Source organism: Neofelis nebulosa, chromosome 1 (assembly GCF_028018385.1).
Source record: "Neofelis nebulosa isolate mNeoNeb1 chromosome 1, mNeoNeb1.pri, whole genome shotgun sequence".
In the NCBI taxonomy this organism is placed as follows: domain Eukaryota; kingdom Metazoa; phylum Chordata; class Mammalia; order Carnivora; family Felidae; genus Neofelis; species Neofelis nebulosa.
This window is the reverse complement of record NC_080782.1, coordinates 31856411-31877422: the sequence shown is the minus strand read 5'-3', so window position 1 is coordinate 31877422 and position 21012 is coordinate 31856411. Positions and strand designations below refer to the sequence as shown.

Here is a 21012-nt window from a genome sequence, read left to right as displayed (position 1 = left end):
TTTTCCCTTTTATTCTTCACTCTCATTCTTATACGATTTCATATCTATTGAACATTTGCATGTTATATATGGTGAATTCAGACTTATATAAACTAACATCTACACGCTATAGTGTTAGGTCTATGAACCAATGTGTGCATGCAAACATTATCTGTAAGTGATTAATGGTTTGTATAAACATGCAGCCACATATGTATGAAAGTGCTATGCAGATACTCTCCATTCTGCACATATTTGTTACTCATCCACCCAAGTGTTTTAGGAAGTAAGCTGCAAGTCCAGTAGTCCTTTTGACTTAATTTTTTTTTTCAAAAATGATAATAAACAGGGGCGCCTGGGTGGCTCAGTCGTTTATGTGTCCGACTTTGGCTCAGGTCATGATCTCGCGGTTCGTGAGTTCGAGCCCCACATTGGGCTCTGTGCTGACAGCTCAGAGCCTGGAGCCTGCTTCCAATCCTGTGTCTCCCTCTCTCTCTGTCCCTCCCCCACTCACACTCTGTCTCTCTCTCACTCTCAAAAATAAATAAACATTAAAAAAAAATTTTTAATGATAATAAACAATTCACTTTCATAACAAAAGTTAATGGGGACAAAATTAATTCATCACAAAAAATCAAAGTCTTATTCATGACTGGAATTATTCTAATAGCTTTCTAAAAATGATAGTCAGTCATAATAATAATAATATAATAATAATAAACTAATAATAAACTAGCAAAGTGGCAATCTCTTTCATCAAGGAGATTATAGTCTTATAGTAGGAAGAGACACTTGCAAGCAATTGCTTTATAATTATAGTAACACAGAATAATCAGTATAATGAAGCAATGTATGACACATAGAAGCAGCAACCACGTGGGCTTAAGGCATCAGAGATAACTTCACAGAGGAGGGAATGTTTAAACAGAGCCTTAAAGATGAAGGAGGGCCATAAGCAGATGATGAGAAGAAAGATTATCCTAGAAAAGGAAAAGAAAGCGAGCTAAGCACAGAGCAACAAGAAACCAGAGAGTGTTCAGAGAGTGAGTCGGTATTAATACATGAAAAGAAGATGAGAGAAGAAGAAATAGCCGCTGGGGTGGCTCAGTTGGTTAAGCGTCTGACTTAGCTCAAGTCATGATCTCATGATTCATGAGTTCAAGCCCCACGTCGGGTTCTGTGCTGACAGTTCAGAGCCTGGAGCCTGCTTCGGATTCTGTGTCTCCCTCTCTCTCTGCCCCTCCCCCACTCACCCTCTGTCTCTGTTTCTGTTTCAAAAATAAACATTAAAAACTATTTTTAAAAAAAAGAAGAAACAGGAAAAACAAAACTGTAAAAGAATAGGGCTGGGCATAAGAACTTTGTATACCATGAAAGGGCTGTAAATTTTATTCTGTAGAATGTCAATATATTTTGACGTCTAAGGTATTTATGTCTTGTGCTTTTAATTAATACTTAATTCATTAAATTTAATGAGGCAAAAGTCTAATTTATTTTAGGTACTTAAGTTCACATAATATAACTTGCTATCTTATTTATACATCTAGTAATTTTTATTTAATAAGAACAATTACTTTCAGGGGGATCATTGATTAATGATTAGACAACTCAGGTTAAATTCTTTCAAATGGATACTTACGTTAAAAAATTTAGTTTTAATTACCCCCTTACATGTTTTACGTTGCATGGATAAATCTATATATTGAATTTTTTTAAGCATTTCAAAAACCTGACTGAACAAATTTAATAACTGCAAATCCTCTCAAGAACTGAAGTGACTCTTACAAATCTGTTAAAGCACATCCAGTTCTCTTAAATGTTCACTTGTATTTTCTATGGGATTTTTCTTATATTTTTTAAGAAGCATATTTAGTTTGAAAAAACTTATAAAAGGTGAATATGTAAAAGGCAGAGAGAAGAGTAAACTGAACCTCCATGTCCCCTACACCAACTTCAACAATTATAAGTTTATCACTAGTCTTGTTTCATCAATACCCCTACCCACTTCCCTCTTTCATATTATTTTGAAGCTAATACCAAATATTCATAAATATTTTAGTAGGTATCCCTAAAAATTAGACTTTATATAGTAATATAAAAATCAAGTCCATGTTCAAATTTCCAGTTGTCTCTTAAATTGAGTGTGTGTATGGTTTTTTAAATTTGTTTGAAGAAGAATCCATATAAAGTCTGCACATTTTCATTGGCTTATACGTTGGTAATTCTCTTTGAAGCTACAAGTCTACCCTCTATAACTATATTTATCTATTTATTGCAATTTATTTGTTGAAGAAATCAAGCTCTTTGAGGGGACTATAATTATCCATAGTCTAGATCTTGCTGAATGCTTTCCTATAGTTTAGCTTGTATGTTCCTCTATTTCCTATAAATTGGTAGTTGGAGGTAAAGGTAGCTTGACCAAATTTAGTTCTAGTTTCTTTGGTCAGATTACTTCCTAGGTGATGGTATATTCTTTTATCAGGAGGCTGTAAAGTCTGGTTGACTCTCCTTTTTTGTTATGAGAAGACATTGACACTCAATACCGACACGAATCCATACTTTTCAACTACACTAAAAAGTCTAAATAACAAATTTTAGTTTGACACATCTAATTAAATATTTGCTAGTGTAACAAATATCTTAAATATTACAAATATTTAAAATATTGAACACTGGGGCACCTGGGTGGCTCAGTCAGTTGGCAATCTGATGTCAGCTCAGGTCATGATCTCACGGTTTGTGAGTTTGAGCCCCATGTTGGGCTCTGCAGTGACAGCTCGGAGCCTGGAGCCTGCTTAGGATTCTGTGTCTTTCTCTCTCTGCCCCTCCCCTGCTTGTGTTCTCTCTCTCTCTCACTCTCTCTTTCTCTCTCAAAAATAAGTAAACATTTGTAAGTAAATAAATAAGTAAATAAATAAATAATATTGAACATAGGTTCATTGTCCCCATGACTGTAAAACTTGTTTCACAAATTTTTGTACCACGGGTTTGACTTACTTCATCATTTCCGTATTTTATTCTGAATTTTTCAAGGACTAAAAAAAAAAATCACTAAGGGAAACAAGCGTCTTGTCATCATCAAGTTAATGAATTGATTAATTGGGCCTTTACACTTAACCTAAATTAAAAGCTAAGCATATATAAGTTAAATTTTTAAATTTCAATTTGTTTAAAAAGTAAGTTTATTGGATCAACAATTGATGACCACATATGTTTACCATCCCGGGTGGAGACTGAGACACGTATCTATGGCAATTCTTCCTGAGCCTCAAGTGTGCCCACCGAGCTTGTTTGATGATCTAAGGGATAACGAGTCATTTCCAGCCCAGATTCTTCAATGGGGTTGGCTTTGTAACCAGCATCTCTTGGGTTCTTTAAGTGGCTTGAGTAGTGAACATGAGAGTGATATGATCACATCTGCATTAGAAAATGTTGGCAGTGGTGTGGAGGAGGGACTGTAAGGATGGAGAAGATGGAGAGCAATGCTCATCACTGGAAGCCAAGGCAGATGGCTACTGCAAGAGTCCACACTAGAGATAATAGAACTCTGTTCCCCTGTCCACCAGGAAAGAGGAGAGAGATGGAGAGTGGGGCCGTGAATTAGAGGAGACATTAAATACGTGGAACTGACAGAACATGATTAATTTGGTAAGGGACTGAAGAAGAGTGAGCAATGAGGATGCCTTTAAGGCTTAGGTGGATATGTGGAATCGTGGTGCCATTCACTAAGATAAGAAACCTAGTAGGAAAAACAGGTTTGTGCTGGGACAGAAGAGGAAAGCCTCTGTTTCTGCGATGTTAATGTAGCACTGGCTGTGGAATATCCAAGATGTGTGTATGTGAGTCTGAAACTCGGAAGAGAGGCCGGCCCTGGAGATGTCAATACGGAAGTCACCAACACTAAGAGAACAAGTGCAGCTGTGGGCATATATGAGGCCATTCAGGGACAGGGGTAGAGTGGAAAAAGAAAGGAAACCAAGACCAGAACACAAAGGAATGTCATCACTTAAAGGGGGAAGTCAGAGGCAAGTAAACCCACAAAGGAAATTGTGGGATGGTGGTTAGAAACACAAGTGAGCCGGGAGAGATCTCTTACGGAAACAAAAGAGACTCCAGGAAAGCAAAATGGCCAATACTGTTAAGGGCCACAAAGTAATCATGTAAGATTATCATGGAGAGGCATCCAGTGGATTTGGTAAGTAAGTTCTTTAAGAGTGGTTTCAGTGAAGGATTGGCAAAAGAAGCCAGAGGGTAGTCATGAAGAAATGAGCAAGAGAAAAAGAAGTCAAGCCTGTGAGCCCATACAGCCTTCTCCATGTTGGCTGGGAAAGAAAGGACTATCTGTATCTGTGGTAATGTGGAGAATTGAGAAAGGTAAAGAGAAGATTTTGGACTTTATGAATGAGAGTAACTGGGGCTGAGAGAGAAAGCAAAGTATGAGATATTTAGGAATGGGAAATGAAAGTAGAGGAATAATAATAATAATATAAAAGAGACAATGACACACAGAAGAAAGAAATGGGGCAAGACACTGATAATTTAGATAGAATTCAGAACACAGGTGGAAGGAACTTTGGTAGATAGCAGGTAAGCATAAGTTTGGGTGAAAGGAATATATTTTCTTAAGAATATATTTTCTAAAGAGAATATATTTTCTTGCTCTATTATCTGTGAAATAAGAAACAAGATCATCTGGTTATAGGGGAGATGAGAGGGACAGGAGATTTAAGGAAAGTAGTGACGGTTTTGAATAGCCTTTGAGAAGGATGATGGGAAAGAAGGTTCATTAGGAAAAGGTATATGAAATTACAGAAGAGTGTTGAGGATAAAGTTGAGATCGAATGTCAATTATTTGTAATATCCAGAATCAGTGAAATGACAATTCTCTCCAGCTATGCTAATCAACCTGAGAATAAAAAATAGAAAATATAGATGGTTCCATCAATCATTAGGGATTTGTGGGGCCCAGGTACTGATAACTGTGAAGAGCAATTGGAGTGCAGTGGCACTTAGAGTCCAAGACACAAATGATGGAAGTAAAGCCAGAAGGAGAACCTCTGGAAAGAAGGAGTCAAGGATTAGAACTGGTTCTCTTTGGCATCTATACTATAAAAACAGTCAAATGCCTTCAGAATCCCAGAATTGAATTATTTATATACTTCCATTTTAACAGAAGACATATTACTACCCTGAGGCAATGGATTGGTTATATGTGTCCACTGTGAATGGACAGAACTGTCCTCAAGCTCCCCTATTCTCTTTTTTTTTTTTTTTTTGCCTCAGTAGCAGCATAAATATGAGGCTAAAGCCCATTCTAATAACTTCTGAAGTTTTAAATCAGAGCTGAAGTTAAAGACAAAAGAATAATTTAAAATATGATCCTTTTAGTCTTTTTCCTTTTTCATTGTACGGCGAGCATCTATTTGCTCCATTTTTACTTTTTCTTCTTTCTTGTTTTCAGAAGCGCTGTAAATGAAGAAAATCAAGATAGTGTCATGCACTCTGATGGTAAGAGGCACAAAGATATTTTATTTATTTATTTGTTACCTCAGATACAGAAGTGTGAGTTAATCATTTGGATAGGATCATTATTGGGCCATTGTCATCACTGGTCCCTGCAAAACCACTCTCTTGTTTTACTTATGTGTGTATTCCCTTTTATCTCCATGATCCCTTCCCTTTCCTCTGCTTCCCTTACCAGAGACAAATATTTTAATACACTTAATGTGTGTGTGTCTGTTTGTACATATTCTTTGCATACCGTTGTATGTGTGTATATATTTGAATTTACATAAACAGTATGTTAGAACTCACTCTGCTCTTTTTTTTTTACACTCAGCATAATATGTTTTACGGGTCCCACCCATGTTGCTATATGTATATTTAATTTGTTAACTACTGTACAGTACTCCATGGTATGTATCCTATGCATTTGCATTTTACTTCCAGTTCACTGGTACTTACAAATAATAATTCAGTGTACATTCTGGTCCGTATTTCCATGTGGACCTCCAAGAGGCTTCCTTTAAAGTATATATATCTAGTAGTGGAATGGCTGTTTGTAAGCTATGGAATATTCATGGAATATTCTAGTACTATGGAATTAGGACTAGAGTGCTCTCCAGAAAAGCTGCATCTGTGTGTACTCACATCAGCAGGGCATGAAGATTCCAAGATGCCTACCTTTCACCAGTGCCTGGTATTATTTAGCTTTCCAATTGTTTTGAGTCTTATATGTATAAAATAATATCTCACTTCATTTTCATATCTCTGCTTGCAGTCGAGTCTGGGTACCTCAGTTGTGTATCAGCCTTTGTGTTTTCCTCTTCTGTAACTTGCCACTTCATATCCTTTGACCACTTTTTTCTTAGAGTTGGTATCCTTTCCCGGCTGACTTTCAGGAGCTCCTCTGTATTTCAGATATTAATCTCATGTCGGTTGCAGAAATTGCAACTATCTTCTCTCATCCTATCCATTGTCAATTAACCCAAGCTTCCCATCACCGAACATAAATAAATTTTGATATAATCAAATTAATTAAACTCTGCATTGTAATTTGTTTTAAAGTTTTACTTAAGGAGTCCTATCCCTAAAAAATAAAACTATTATCTTCCTCTTTATTCTATGAACTTTATCCCCTATATTTGAGTCTTTTCTCCTTATATTTGCAGTCCACCTTTGAGGAATTAGTAGAAATCCAGATTTATTGCCTCGCCTAGGGAACCATTTTTCCCATTACCATATTTCGAAATCCATCATTTTCTCAATAATTTCTAATGCCATCTTTATATTCCATTAACTCTACAGGTGTGTATGTCTATGCACGTATGTGTGTGTATTTGTGTGGGCAATACATGTGTATGAAAGAGTATACGTAAATTTATGCATCCGTCTCTGAGTTTTCTGCTGTATTTCATTGGTCTATGTGTTTCTGTACCAACCCCACACTGTTTTTATTATTGTTGCTCTAGATTATGTCTTAATATCTAATAATTAGGTGATACTACTAAACACTTGGATAGTAAAGGATCTTTTTTAAAAAAATTAACTTTCGGGCACCTAAATGGCTCAGTGGGTTAAGCGTCCATCCTACTTCGGCTCAGGTCATGATCTCATGGTGGGTTTGAGCCCTGCATTGGGCTCTGTGCTGACAGCTCAGAGCCTGGAGCCTGAAGCCTGCTTCAGATTCTGTGTCTCCCTCTCTCTCTCTGCCCCTCCCCTGCTTGTGCTCGGTCTCTTTCTCTCTCTCTCAAAAATAAGTAAACATTAAAAAACAAAAAAGAAGAAGAAGAAGAAGCTATCAGTTTAAAAAAAAAACTTAATTAACTTTATTTGCTTGATACATGGAAACAAATCCTTGGGAACAAATAAGTCAAAAAGAACAAACCAGTTGTGATTTTCTGGTAATACCTTTGTTCCACATTAGCCCACAAAACCAAATGTGCATGCCTTTCACAAAGAGGTTAAAATGTCTTCATTATTTTTTGGCTTTCGTGTTATTTTATGAAAGCCAATGAAATGGTTTTACAATTAAATTACAAGTATCAAAGAGGCCATAGTAAAGATCTAAACCACATATTCTATTTTGTACTTCTATGTGTTTTATGGAGCATAAGTTCTGTTAGATTATGAACAGTTTTGGATAGATTATGTCTAATAATTCTGTAGTAAACTGCTTTTTAATTAAAGTATATTGAATTTTATTCTTTTTTTAAAAACATTTTAGGTACTGGAAACCTAGATGAGGTCAGTTTTTTTTCCCCCTTCTTATATTATATTGCTTAACTAAAATATTTAACCATTCCTGTGATTTATGTTCTATTGATATAAACCAGCAAATCAAAATTGTTATGGGTAATAATGATATTTTTCAATTTATAATATTACTTCATCTAAAATTCTTGGGACATTAAACATCAAACATTACATTGACTCACAGTAATTTTGTAGCACTGAATGTAAACTTAAGTCTGGCTGGACATCTGAATTATAAAGCAGAATATAAAATAAGATCTTTTTGTGCTTACTTTTCCAGTGTATCTCTTTAAGGGAAAAAATATTTTAAGCAAGACAAATTTACATACACTTACATTTATGATTGTTTTACTAGGTATTTGATCAATGTAATATGTGTATGTTCCCTTTTTTAGGAATTAAAATTAATCATTATTAATGTTTTTCTTGGCAGGAACAAGAGAGTGAAGGAGAAACCTATGAAGACATGTATGGGTTACATTTTTTACCGTGATTTCTCTGCCTAAAATGAATATTATGATTTGTATGAGGGAGAATAGATGGATATTCAACACTAAGGGGAAAAAGCTTTATTGTTCAAATGACTGGCATATAATGACAACCTTTATTTCAATACAAAGGACTAAAGATTCTTTATTTGCCTAAGAATTTCATGGAAGACTCTTAAAAATGTTGTTCTGTGAGAGGCCAGAGACTTGCAGCTACTGGATAGACCACAGGCAGGGAATCACGGAGCTAGGAATCTGTATTTCTTGGTCTCAGTGTGTCCTTGGGCAAATGAATTCATTTGTATGTTACAACTCCCCCATCGAGGCAGTGCTCCACCTCACCAGGGTGCTCTGAGAAATAATTTACCACAGCATCAGATGACAAAGTGTCAACCTGCTACAGCAGAAAGATGTTTAAAAGAATAGCTCCAAAACAGGCTTCCCCATAGCCCAGGACTAAGAAATTTCTTGGAAAGTGAGTGAAAGGAGAAAGAAATATGTTACTTTCTCTCTTGTTGATTCAAAGATCTTAATTTGCTCTACCTAGTTCTTAAGCAATGAATTCTGACTAAAGTTTCTGAGCTAAGATTTGCGTGTATGTACATGCGCATGCCCTGTACCTGGGAGTGCATGCACGTGAAGGGGGGGGGGGGGGTTGGAGATCAATTCTATTCATGCCCATATGCAGAAAGAACAGGGTCTTTATATATACGCCGTGTCTTCCGCTTGCTGGCACAGGGTGTAAGTGGAAACAGAGCCTTTGGCAGGTATCCCCACTTGTATGCCTCCTACTGGTTTTAAGAACAATCTCACACGCTCAGTAATTTTGACAACTCCTGGCTTTTCACCTTCGTCTGTACTTGAGATACTGTCTCCTGGATATGGGAGCCATAACACATCAATGCTCGCAAGTGCCAAAACAACTTAACAATTTTTATCCACAGAGAAGCAACCAAAGAAAGAGAGAAAAAAAGGGAAAAGGAGGAAAAGAAGAGATTAGAACTGGAGAAAAAGGAACAGAAAGAGCGAGAAAAGAAAGAACAAGAAATAAAGAAGAAATTTAAAGTAAGATCTTGCTTGCCGATGGGTAAAAAAAGAGTGATCTCTCTTTATGATTTTCACGCAAAAGGGGCACCACACCATTCTTGAAAACTTACATGGTGGGAGAATTACTTAGTTATTGTTTCCTTAAAAAGTAACTACTTGGGGCGCCTGGGTGGCTCGGTTGGTTAAGCGTCCGACTTCAGCTCAGGTCACGATCTCGCGGTCCATGAGTTCGAGCCCCACGTCGGGCTCTGGGCTAATGGCTCAGAGCCTGGAGCCTACTTTGGATTCTGTGTCTCCCTCTCTCTCTGCCCCTCCCCCGTTCATGCTCTGTCTCTCTCTGTCTCAAAAATAAATAAATAAAACATTAAAAAAAATTTTTTAAAGTAACTATCTTCATAACAGTAATTATCTTACCCAATATGCCTCCTTATCCCTGCACTAAAAATGTAATATGATAAAATATGGTGGCTTATAATTAGTGGGCACCCAGGAAATTTTCTGTTGATTGAGTGAGTGAATACTCATTGCTCAAACGCTTCTTGGCTCTCAAGATTTCATATTTGTTATTAACCTACTTATACTATGAGCTTGGACCACACACGTAAGTATCCTTGAGGCAGGTATCACAATGGTATAAGGGACGTAAATGTCTCTGGATGAATCAGACCTGTCTCAGAATAAAGTTTCTATGAACTACTCCCACTGCTGGTATCTAGACCTGACTTAGCATTTTTGCCTTTATTTCTAGCTTATGTACTTGTTGACTTCTGATACCCGCTATTTCCCATCCCTCTTTTCCCACCTAGATTTCTGACCTCTCTCTTTTCGGACCCCTGATTTCAAATTTCTACCACCATCACTAAGCTTGTAGGCTATCCTCTTTTGTCTACACCGTCTTTGATGATATGGCCCGTCTGGCATGGGTCTGGTGTGTCAGCTATATATAAGGTGACTGTATTACCGAACTATTCTTCACTATGAAAAAGACTCATGTCAAGGTTCTTTTAAACATTTAATTCCCCTGGAACATTTAATATATGGTTTCAGCTATAAAAATTTTGATTTCTATATAACTCCCCAGTATATTTGTTTTATTAAAAGAAAGGTTCGGGGCGCCTGGGTGGGTCAGTCGGTTGAGCGTCTGACTTCAGCTCAGGTCATGATCTCGCAGTCCGTGAGTTCGAGCCCCGCGTCAGGCTCTGTGCTGACCGCTCAGAGCCTGGAGCCTGTTTCAGATTCTGTGTCTCCCTCTCTCTCTGACCCTCCCCCGTTCATGCTTTGTCTCTCTCTGTCTCAAAAATAAATAAACGTTAAAAAAAATTAAAAAAAAAAAAAGAAAGGTTCAACAGCATGGTGCAAGAAAAACATAAAGCAGCTTAGAGTCAAATGGACAGATGTGGATTCAAATTCCAGTTGTACATGTGAATTATGTGATTGTGGGCATATTATTAAACTTGTTTGAATCTCAGATTCTTATTCTTAGAATAAATGGTATCTCTCCTGAAAGTTTGTTGTGGAATTAAATAAAATAATGTACATAAGGCACTATATCTACCAAAGTTCTCATTAAATTTTGAAAAAGCCTACTATATATAAGTAAAATTAGGTATGAATAAATATGAATGTTAAGACATTTAACTCATACAGACGTATGGGTACCATTGTTCATATTTTCCAAGTGGCAAATATGAAAAATTAATTTCTTAAAAAAAAGTCTTCGTAACAGGGGCACCTGCATGGCTCAGTCAGTTAAGTGTCTGACTCTTGCTTTCAGGTCAGGTCATGATCTCACAGTTTGTGAGTTACAGCCCCACATTGGACTCTGTGCTGACAGTGCAGAGCCTGCTTGGGATTCTCTCTGTCCTTCTCTCTCTGCCGCTCCCCCCCCCCGTCAAAATAAATAAATAAACTTAAAAAATTTTTCAAAACACATTTTTAGGAAGGTACTTTGTAATTTTGAAAGAGTTACGTGAAGTTTTTTCTTGCATTTCCTTTGGAGAAATCAATTTTGCATTGTTTCACTCATTCACTCAAATAAAATTTCTTAGTAAGAAAAAATACAGTATGGAAATCATACCACTAAAATATGAATTCAAGGTTTGTAAAGACTAGGACTTCACAAGCTATATTCCTTCCACAAAAATGTTAATACATGCTAAAATTAAAGAAATTAAATGTGAGAACTGTTACACAGCACCATATTTCATTAATTCTAAAGTATAAAATATTTCACATTTTAAAATTCTGAAATAATGCATCTTAACATCATTGGTGTAACATAATTTAAATTAAGCTGTTTCTCAGTGATACGAAATTGATGATATGTCTCACAATTCATAGCATCATGAGTTCAATAAAATGAGGCAGAACTTCAAAAATCACAATGCATATTTGCATATCGAAAGATCTAAGAAATTATGTTGGAAAGATACACATTTAGGATTAGGAGTTTAGGATTCATGTTCTAAACTAGATTATAGTAGTTCATCTTATCCAAGGGGATACATTTCCAGACCCCCAGTGGATGCCTGAAAACATGGATAGTACTGAACTCTACATATACTATGTTTTTTCCTACACACATATACCTATGATAAAGCTCAATTTATAAGTTAGGCACAGGAAGAAAGGAACAATACCTAACAATAAAATAGAACAATTGTAACACTCTCCTGTAGTGAAAGTTATTGAATGTGGTCCATCTGCTTCTCTCAAAATATCTTACTGTCCTCCACTCACCCTTCTTATGATGATGTGAGACAATAAAATTCCCACTTGATGAGATGAAGTGAGGTGAATGACTTAGGCGTTATGACATAGCATTAGGCCACTACTGATCTTCTGACAATAGGCCAGAAGGGCAATCATCTGTTTCTAGACCATGGTGCACCATGGGTGGCTGAAACCCCAGAAAATGTAACCACAGACAAGGGAGGAGTACTGCATTCTGCTGTCAAGAAACCACTATACTATCCAGGATATTAAGTTGAAAAACCTCACATAACAGGGGCGTCTGGGTGGCTCAGTCAGTTAAGTGTCCGACTCTTGATTTTTGGTCAGGTCACGATCTCACAAGTTCGTGGGATTGAACCCTGCTCTGAGCTCTGTGCTAACATTGTGGAGCCTGCTTGGGATTTTCTCTGTCTGCCCTGCTCATGCTTGTACTCTCTCTCTCTCTCCCTCCCTCCCTCTCAAAAATAAATAGATAAACATTTTAAAAAGTAAAATAAATAAAAAGTTAAAACTTCACATAACACTTGTTTGCTATTTTTTATTTACAAAGCTATTTCTAGAATGTTATCTTGTTTATAGCAGGTAATGTCTACTCTAAGTTTATAGACAGACAACACCGCAAGGTGAAAGAAAGAAAGAAAGAAAGAAAGAAAGAAAGAAAGAAAGAAAGAAAGAAAGAAAGAAAGAAAGAAAGAAAGAAAAAAAAAAAAGAAAAAAAAAAGAAAATGCTTTTCCCATAAGTGTAGCCCACAACCACTCACCATCTTCCCTTCCCCTTGCTGTTTGAAGCCTGAAAATAACCATCAGGATAACTACACAATGCAAACATGGAAAAACCTCCATCTACCAAGCAGACCACCATCATATCCCATAAAAACCATGGCATCCAGTGTGTATTGTCTTACATAAATCGTATTCCGTTATTAGTGGCTTCCTCTGCAAGCCTTTCACAGATTTCTAAGGTCAACAGATGACTGCTACTCTCTCCTGGACCCCAAGCACATGCTTACCTGTTCTTTGCTGGTTCTGCCTCACCACTGTGATTTTCCCCTACCACGTCTTATAAGAACATTCGTTAGATGATATTCACCTTCAGTGTCTAATTCAAACCATAAATGTTGTAAATAGGCTGGTCGGCAAGTTGCTTTCAAAACTCCATTCCTAAAAGATTTTCCAAGAGTAAGGAAGCCTATTGTGATGTCCCCCCTTCTTTGCAGCTAACAGGCCCTATTCAAGTCATCCATCAAGCAAAAGCTTGCTGTGATGTCAAAGGAGGAAAGAATGAACTGAGCTTCAAGCAAGGAGAGCAAATTGAAATAATCCGCATCACAGACAACCCTGAAGGAAAATGGCTGGGCAGAACTGCCAGGGGGTCATGTGAGTACAAATTTTCCTATGAAATCTCCAAATGTTGTTGTTGTTGTTTTCTTTTTTTAAGACATTCTGTTAAGTTAGGAGTATTTTACAGGGTGGACAAAAATAGGAAGATTGAAAATGACATTGACATATCTTCATTTCATCTGCATTGTCTTTTTACTGGGGAACAGTGTAAATATTTGTTTTATTCCAGGGAGAAACAAAGGGCATTGGTTTCCTCACTGATGTTAAAAGGTGAAAAAATGAGTCCTGTGAGTCACTGTGGAATCTTTAAAATAGACTCTAGGCTTATCCCAAACCACAACAGCGTAAGACTTTAACGAAGTCCAGTCAAATGTGTCTGCGTCGGAAGTCTATAAATCAGGAGTGCAAGCAAAGAAATGAAGGGAAAGATGTGCAGATGTGCAATTGATATTCTGTCTACAACTCTGAGATATTGAAACTACAGTTGCCTGACAATAAATCCTGCTTCCTCTCGGTAGATGGCTATATTAAAACAACTGCCGTGGAGATTGACTACGACTCCCTGAGGCTGAAGAAGAGTTCTCTCGGTGCTCTTTCATCAAGACCGATTGGAGATGACCAGGAGGTATATGACGATGTCGCAGAGCAGGATGATATTAGCAGGTATGGACAAATACAAATTGTAAAACACATCAGATTGCTGGCTCGTCAGAGATGATGTATTTTAAGATCCTAAAATTTTACCTTCCGTGTCTCTTACTGCTTGCTATCCCTGAATACCGTTTTATAGCTACAGGTATTCCAATAGGGGTGAAAGGTCATTTAAAACTCTGTAGTCTTGGGGCGCCTGGGTGGCTCAGTCGGTTGAGCGACCGACTTTGGCTCAGGTCATGATCTCATGGTTTGTGAGTTCGAGCCCCGCGTTGGGCTCTGTGCTGACAGCTCAGAGTCTGGAGCCTTCTTCTGGTTCTGTGTCTCCCTCTCTCTCTGTCCCTCCCCTGCTCATGCTCTGTCTCTGTCTCAGAAATAAATAAATATTTTAAAAAATTTAAAACTCTGTAGTCTTTTACTTTACTCTTTGGTTATATGTATCAAATACTACTTAAAAAAGAATAGTCCATTTGCCAGGTCTTGCCAAATGTGTTAGCATTCCAAAAGGCTGTTTAATAATAATCATTCTGATTTGATCTTAGGGCTATGCCTAAAGTAAATATGATTTCATAAAAACATGAAGCATGAGATATAAAATTCAGCTCTAAAAATATAAAAATTTTTGCTCTGAAATCTCTGAGTCTAAATGTATTTGTTGTTCTTATTTGAAAACATAACAGAAAAAAGAATGAATTTTAATACAGCTCTACTTTGCTCTTTATTTTTAAAAAATCGTTTTTTGCATTTATTTATTTTTGAGAGACAGAGAGAGACAGCATGAGCAGGGGAGGGGCAGAGAGAGAGAGAGGGAGACACAGAATCAGAAGCAGGCTCCAGGTCCGAGCTGTCAGCACAGAGCCCCACTGCGGGGCACAAACCCACGAACCCTAAGATCGTGACCTGAGCCGAAGTCGGACGCTTAACCAACGAAGCCACCCGGGCACCCCCCTACTTTGCTCTTTAAACGTAAAAACGTAAGGGGTGCCCGGGTGGCTTAGTCGGTTGAGCGGCCAACTTCAACTCAGGTCATAATCTCGTGGTTCCTGATTTTGAGCCCCACGACGGGCTCTGTGCTGACAGCTCAGAGCCTGGAGCCTGCTTCGGATTCTGTGTCTCCCCCTCTCTCTGCCCGTCCCCTGCTTATGCTCTCTCTCTCTCTCTCTCTCTTTCAAAAAAATATAAATACATAAACATTTAAAAAGGAAATTTTAAACATAAAAAGCAAAAGCTCAATTCTCTGTGATCCCTGTGAATCAGCAAAGGGTCCAATTTATTTTTCCTGGACCATTCATTCCAGTAGATTGGAATGGCCTTCCCTGTAGGAATTATGGGAACGTCTTCCTGGGGCAGAGGAACACAAGACATCCTTACTGGAGGAGGCAGGAGGGGAGATTGGCTATCTCCCATGCACTTTTTCTTCCCGTCTTTTCCCTTCTCAGTTCCTCAACTGCCTTTCTCCATCCCTCCTTCTCTGGCTCCTTTTCCCAGCTCTGGTCTTCCCTGTCCCTTCTTCTTCTTCTTGCTTTTCCATTTTCCTTCTTTCATTCCTTCCTCCCTCCAATATCTCCCTTTTCTTGGTAAATCCATAACCCCTTCAAGCTGAAGGTAAAGGAAGATGAAAATCTCTAGCCCACTTAAGAATCCTTGTTTTCTGTGCCCATTTTGTAGAATTGGGAAACATCCACTGTGATCTCAAAACACACAATCTGGGCTAGCTCTTCACTCGGGTAAAAATGGGTCTGCATTCTTCATAACTCAAAGTTCAAAAAAAAATGCTTCAATTATCAAACATTTTTAAAATGTGAAATGATCAAAATAGTAATATACTTATAAAATGTAGGAAGAATTCCATTTCCTTCCTGTAGTGTTCACTTCATGTCATCAGTTAAATTTGTCATGTTGCTTTCTGGCAGTTTTGTCTTTCTAAATAGACCTGCAATGTCTTCTCAACGTGTTTTGATATATGTTGCACAATTTGTGGTACATTTAATAAATACTCCATAAATTATGCAACACATATCAAAACATGCCACGTGTGCCCTGGAGTTTACAGATCATAAATTGGCTCTAGTAATCAGAAACACTCTGACCTAGTATAGGGGTTTGTAAATGCCAGTTTTGAGGTCAAAGTTTTAAAAGGCCATATTCTGAGACGTACAAAATTTCCTGTACATGCGTATGTCATTCTGTGTCTGTTATCAGTGTATATACTTTAGCTTTATTTATTTAAAAAAATTCTCATATTTTGAGAGTAAAGAACCCCAGCAATATTAATAAATACATATTTATGATATACAAACTCAAGAAAAAATAATAAATCCGTGAAAAGGGGTGATGTTCTTAAAATGAAATATTATTTAACCATAAGTGGCAACTATTTCCCCTAATTAATACTATTACTTTTTCCATTGTATCGAGTCCATACAGACAACAACTCTTAAACATGCTCTGATTAGTAAGCATACAGCAGAAAAAGAATCTTCCATTTAATGAAATGGAGCTGGAGGAGGTGCATGGTTTTAATGTTCAATATCTTAAACAAATATAGCCCCAGAGTATATACTAGTATCTTGCAGCCGGTATGCATATTTTTTTAATTTTTTTAACGTTTATTCATTTTTGAGAGACAGAGAGAGACAGGGCATGAGCGGGGAAGGGGCAGAGAGAGGGAGACACAGAATCTGAAACAGGCTCCAAGCTCTGAGCTCTCAGCACAGAGCCTGATGCGGGGCTTGAACTCACGGATGGTGAGATCACGACCTGAGCCGAAGTTGGATGCTTAACTGACTGAGCCACCCAGGAGCCCCCCCCCCCGCCCCGTATGCATATTTAATAAGAAAACGAAAGAAGAGAAGATGAAAACACAAGTGTTTTTTTTCTTTTTTTGAAGCTACAGCTGTTGCCTGTGAGATCTCACAACAGAACAGGCTTTGTCCTCAGTAGAACAAGGAAAGATGCTGAGGACAGCCGGGAGCTGCCCCAGCTAGAGTTGGAGAAAGCACCATCCCCTCTTTCCCCTTCTCCAGAAGCCACCTTTGTCCCCGCACCCTGCTCTCCCCTATTCCTCCAGAGAAGGGGGAACTGACTTCGAACTTCAGACTCTGTGAGCAGACAAGAGGCTTAGAAACACAGGTCCCGACCGCTGTCTTTCTCCTTTTTTTCTCAACTAAAGCAATTTCTGTAATAACTAACGAGGCCTTGAAGAAAAGAAAATTACACACACACATACTTCCCCATCACGTGACAAGCTTGCTTCTCTGCCTGCTCCCCAACCTTTTTCCTTGCATTTCTCCTTCCCTTGTTTTCTTCCCTTCTTTCTCACCCTCTCCTCTCCTTACCTCCACTTCAGCTGGTAAGTGCTTTGAATTCCAAACAGACAAGTCTAGGAAATTGAAGAATTGCTCTAAAAAGAAAATGATGTGCGGCAGCTTTGCTCCTGATTATTAAAACCCTGTTCTTTGGGGATTGGTATGAGATTGGTATTCATTGTCCAGGATGAATTCTATTTGCCAGGAGTGGCAGCCAACCAAAACTGCAAGTTTTCGCATAATCCTGACTGCTTGCTTCATGCTCAAAGGGAAGTGTCAGACAAAGTGAATGCGAAAACAGTATGCAAGCAAGTGGAGAATATACTTAAACTTCATCAAAAATCAACTCCTTATTTATATATTAGGACATTTATAGCATGCTTTGCTACAGAGTTCCATTAGTAAGGGCAGGTTTTATTTCTAAATTAACCCATAGATCTGTGTCAGGCCAATTTCCTTTACTCTGACCTCAAGATTGAAGAATCAGATATGAGTGTATAATTAATAATGTATGGTTGTAATATCAGACTGATACCTGTTGGAGGCAGATTATCCAAAGGTCGAAAATGGTGCTTACAGGGAGTGCAGTGAGGTATAGACAAAACAACACTATACAGGAAGGCAGGGCACCAAGGTTCCTATCTCAGCTCTTCAGTTAATTAGAAGTGAGTTTGGTCAAGTCATTCCATTTCTCATTTCCTTTCTGCAAAACAAGGGGATTAAACCAGGCTTCTGAGATTTTTCCAGTTCTCACAATCTACTCTTCCTTTGCTGTAGCACAGCTCACATTTTAGTGGGAGACTGAGGCAAGAAAATAGATGATTATAAAATAGGCAAAATATAGGCGTGCCTGGGTTATTCCATTGGTTTATTGTCCAACTCCGGCTCAGGTCATGATCTCACAGTTTGTGAGTTTGAGCCCCACGTTGGGCTCTGTGCTGACAGCTCAGAGCTTGGAGCCTGTTTTGGATTCTGTGTCTCCCTCTCTCTCTGCTCCTCCCCCCCCCCCCCCATTCTGTTTCTCTCCCTCACTCAAAAATAAATAAACATCAAAAAAATTTTAATGGGGAAAATATACAATGTTCTAGAAATAAACAAAAAGTACAGGCAATCTGAATTTAGAAAATCAGGGTCACATTATATGTAATAATAAGAATAATATTTCATGAGTAAGATTTCCATTTTTTTAGAAATTCTCCCTTTAAAAAAGAATATAATGCTACTGGGCTAAGAGTTAAATGCTCTGGCGATAACATATTAAAAGAAAATTGAATTGAATGCAATAATGGTTCCTGGCGCCTGAGTGGCTCAGTCGGTTAAGTATCTGATTCTTGATTTCGGCTCAGGTCATGATCTCACAGTTTGTGAGGGGAGTTTGAACCCCACATCCGGCTCTGCACTGATAGCATGAAGCCTGCTTGGGATTCTCTCTCCCTCTCTCTGTCCCTCCTCCATGCTGTTTCTCTCTTTTTCAAATTAAGTAAAATATAAAAAGCATTAAAAAACTAATGGCTTTGTATGATTCCTGGAATAATACTGTTGGTTGGTTGGTTGTTTTTCATAAATCTATCCATGTACAGAATGGTGTAATAATGTATAAGCTAAAAACTACCTCATGGGAAATGTTAGAAGCAAACATTAACATTGTTTTGAAAACTTTATGTAGTACTCATCTGATCCTTATTAGGTTTGTTTTGTCTTGTTTTTGCCTTGTTACTACTCATCTATTGTGATAAGGAACAATGTCTCTTCCTCTTCACATAAAACATTCTGGTAACTTTTAACTGCAATGTTATTTCTCTTTTTTATAACTGTTCAATACATGTACTTCTCTTCCCAATAGCTACATAATTCATATGCTAATTTAATTTATTTTTTTTTCCTAGCCACAGTCAGAGTGGAAGTGGAGGTAAGCCACAAACTTTTATCAGCAGTTTCTTCGAGTCATCACTACAAGATGCTTTTGTCTGCAAATAATGAAGATCTTTAAGTGGTAGAGAGACCACTGGACTGGAAGCCAATGACCTGGATTCCAGTCCTGGTCACTGAGTGACCCTAACCAAGTCACTTCTCTCTTCCAAGTTTGTTATGGGTCATGGGGTGACTCCATTTCCAGCGTGCCCAGGGCAATCTTAATTTATGCCAGTTGTCTGAGCACAGTTATTAATAGCATCCCCCTTCACTTTCAGAAGTATCCTTATTTGGATGATAACGTATAAAGACTCCTCATTTGCTCATCACCAAAATAAAGGTATTTTACTAATACCTTTAGCACTAATTTACAGTGCTAAAATACTCATCCTAAAAGTCAGATTTCAAGTTCTTTGTACATATTTCTGCATTGAGGAGGTATTCAATAAACACTTGTTAAATAAATATTTGTCAAACAGCAAGGTTCCTAAGGGTTTACAACAAAGGGTTTAGCCCTTAAAATATCACTCTGATTAAATGAACCAGAGCTACTACCAATATTCACAAATTCACCTTTCATTCTATTTGTTTTCCCTCACTTATATCTTGATCAGTATATTTTCCTGAATGTCTCCTCACTATTAATTAAAATTTTCTTATCGCCTCCTCCCTCCTCTTTTCCACAGTATTTAACTCTACACTCTATTCAATTTAATTTTTTTCTCATGTTTATTCTTCCCCATCCCTTTTATCTCCAAAGCTCGGCACTCTTTCTACATTTACTAAATTTCATCTCTAAGAATTCCTTTAAAAATATTCAACAAAAAAATTCATTTACCTACTATCTATGTGAGAATAGGAACATAAAGTTATTTTTTAGTTACATGGTTATTAAGAAACGTTTTCTGCAGTTAAATAAGGCGGATTTACTATCAAATTTGAGTGACTATTACCTGACAAAATTATAAAAGTAACAGAAGATTCTCTCCCCTTGGCCAATCCACATGAAGGGATGTTCCCACCTCCCCCAGATGATGATATTTACGATGGGATCGAAGAGGAAGATACTGATGATGGGTAAGAATAATCAGTGAATTGCTTCCTTGTAAATTTTTGGATACACTGAAATTTAATGTTGATTTCTGGTTAGAATAAAAAGCAAAATATAGTGTTCCTTATTATAACACCAAAAATTATTTGAATGTTTAATTAATAGCAGTCCTAAGTCAGAAAGTATAATTGTACAACACTTCAGATGAAGTGGTATATTGTTTGAAAGAACCCCAACAAAAAAAGAGAAATGAAAAAGGAATAAAGAATTACCAATGCTGTAGATTCTTTTTGAAACTTTTCCCAATCATTTATTTATCAATCAGTAATCTCTGGAGAGCTTATCTGATGCATGGCTATCCTCCATATAATGATCATAGTTACAGGCAATCCAAATGCACTGAGACCATCTGCTATCTGTGGCAAAACCAGTATAAGACTTAATTCTGTACTTGCTTAAACTTTTATAATGGCATATTTTAAATTTTAAGATCTGTTAATTACTTAATTTTAAACATAGCATAAAGCAAAATTGATGTCTAAAACTTAATTTTGACTTAGCTTTCTATTTTAAAACTAAAAGAAATTTCACTAAATAGAAAAAAAGTAACTTACCTACTACTTAACCTAGCAGCAGCAGTATTCAAAGACTGAGGCCTATAAACCTGAAAGCATCATCTTGTTGATTACAATGAGTAACTTACTGCCCGCATGATCAATGCAGTATAGTTATAAAAAATCTGAATGTC

The 21012-nt window shown here is 37.4% G+C and overlaps 1 protein-coding gene across 7 annotated transcripts in view; it reads left to right on the top strand.

Annotated features, from left to right (window-relative positions):
- The window catches only part of FYB1 (FYN binding protein 1), a 166223-nt gene that overhangs the window by 120788 nt on the left and 24423 nt on the right, over window positions 1-21012 (top strand). For all 7 annotated transcript variants that reach the window (XM_058718142.1, XM_058718122.1, XM_058718112.1 and 4 more), the window contains 8 exons: window positions 5441-5487; window positions 7706-7725; window positions 8168-8202; window positions 9167-9287; window positions 13220-13379; window positions 13862-14006; window positions 19189-19211; window positions 20224-20290. In XM_058718142.1, coding sequence (XP_058574125.1) covers window positions 5441-5487; window positions 7706-7725; window positions 8168-8202; window positions 9167-9287; window positions 13220-13379; window positions 13862-14006; window positions 19189-19211; window positions 20224-20290 — 618 coding nt within the window. The remainder of the gene's footprint in view (window positions 1-5440; window positions 5488-7705; window positions 7726-8167; window positions 8203-9166; window positions 9288-13219; window positions 13380-13861; window positions 14007-19188; window positions 19212-20223; window positions 20291-21012) is intronic.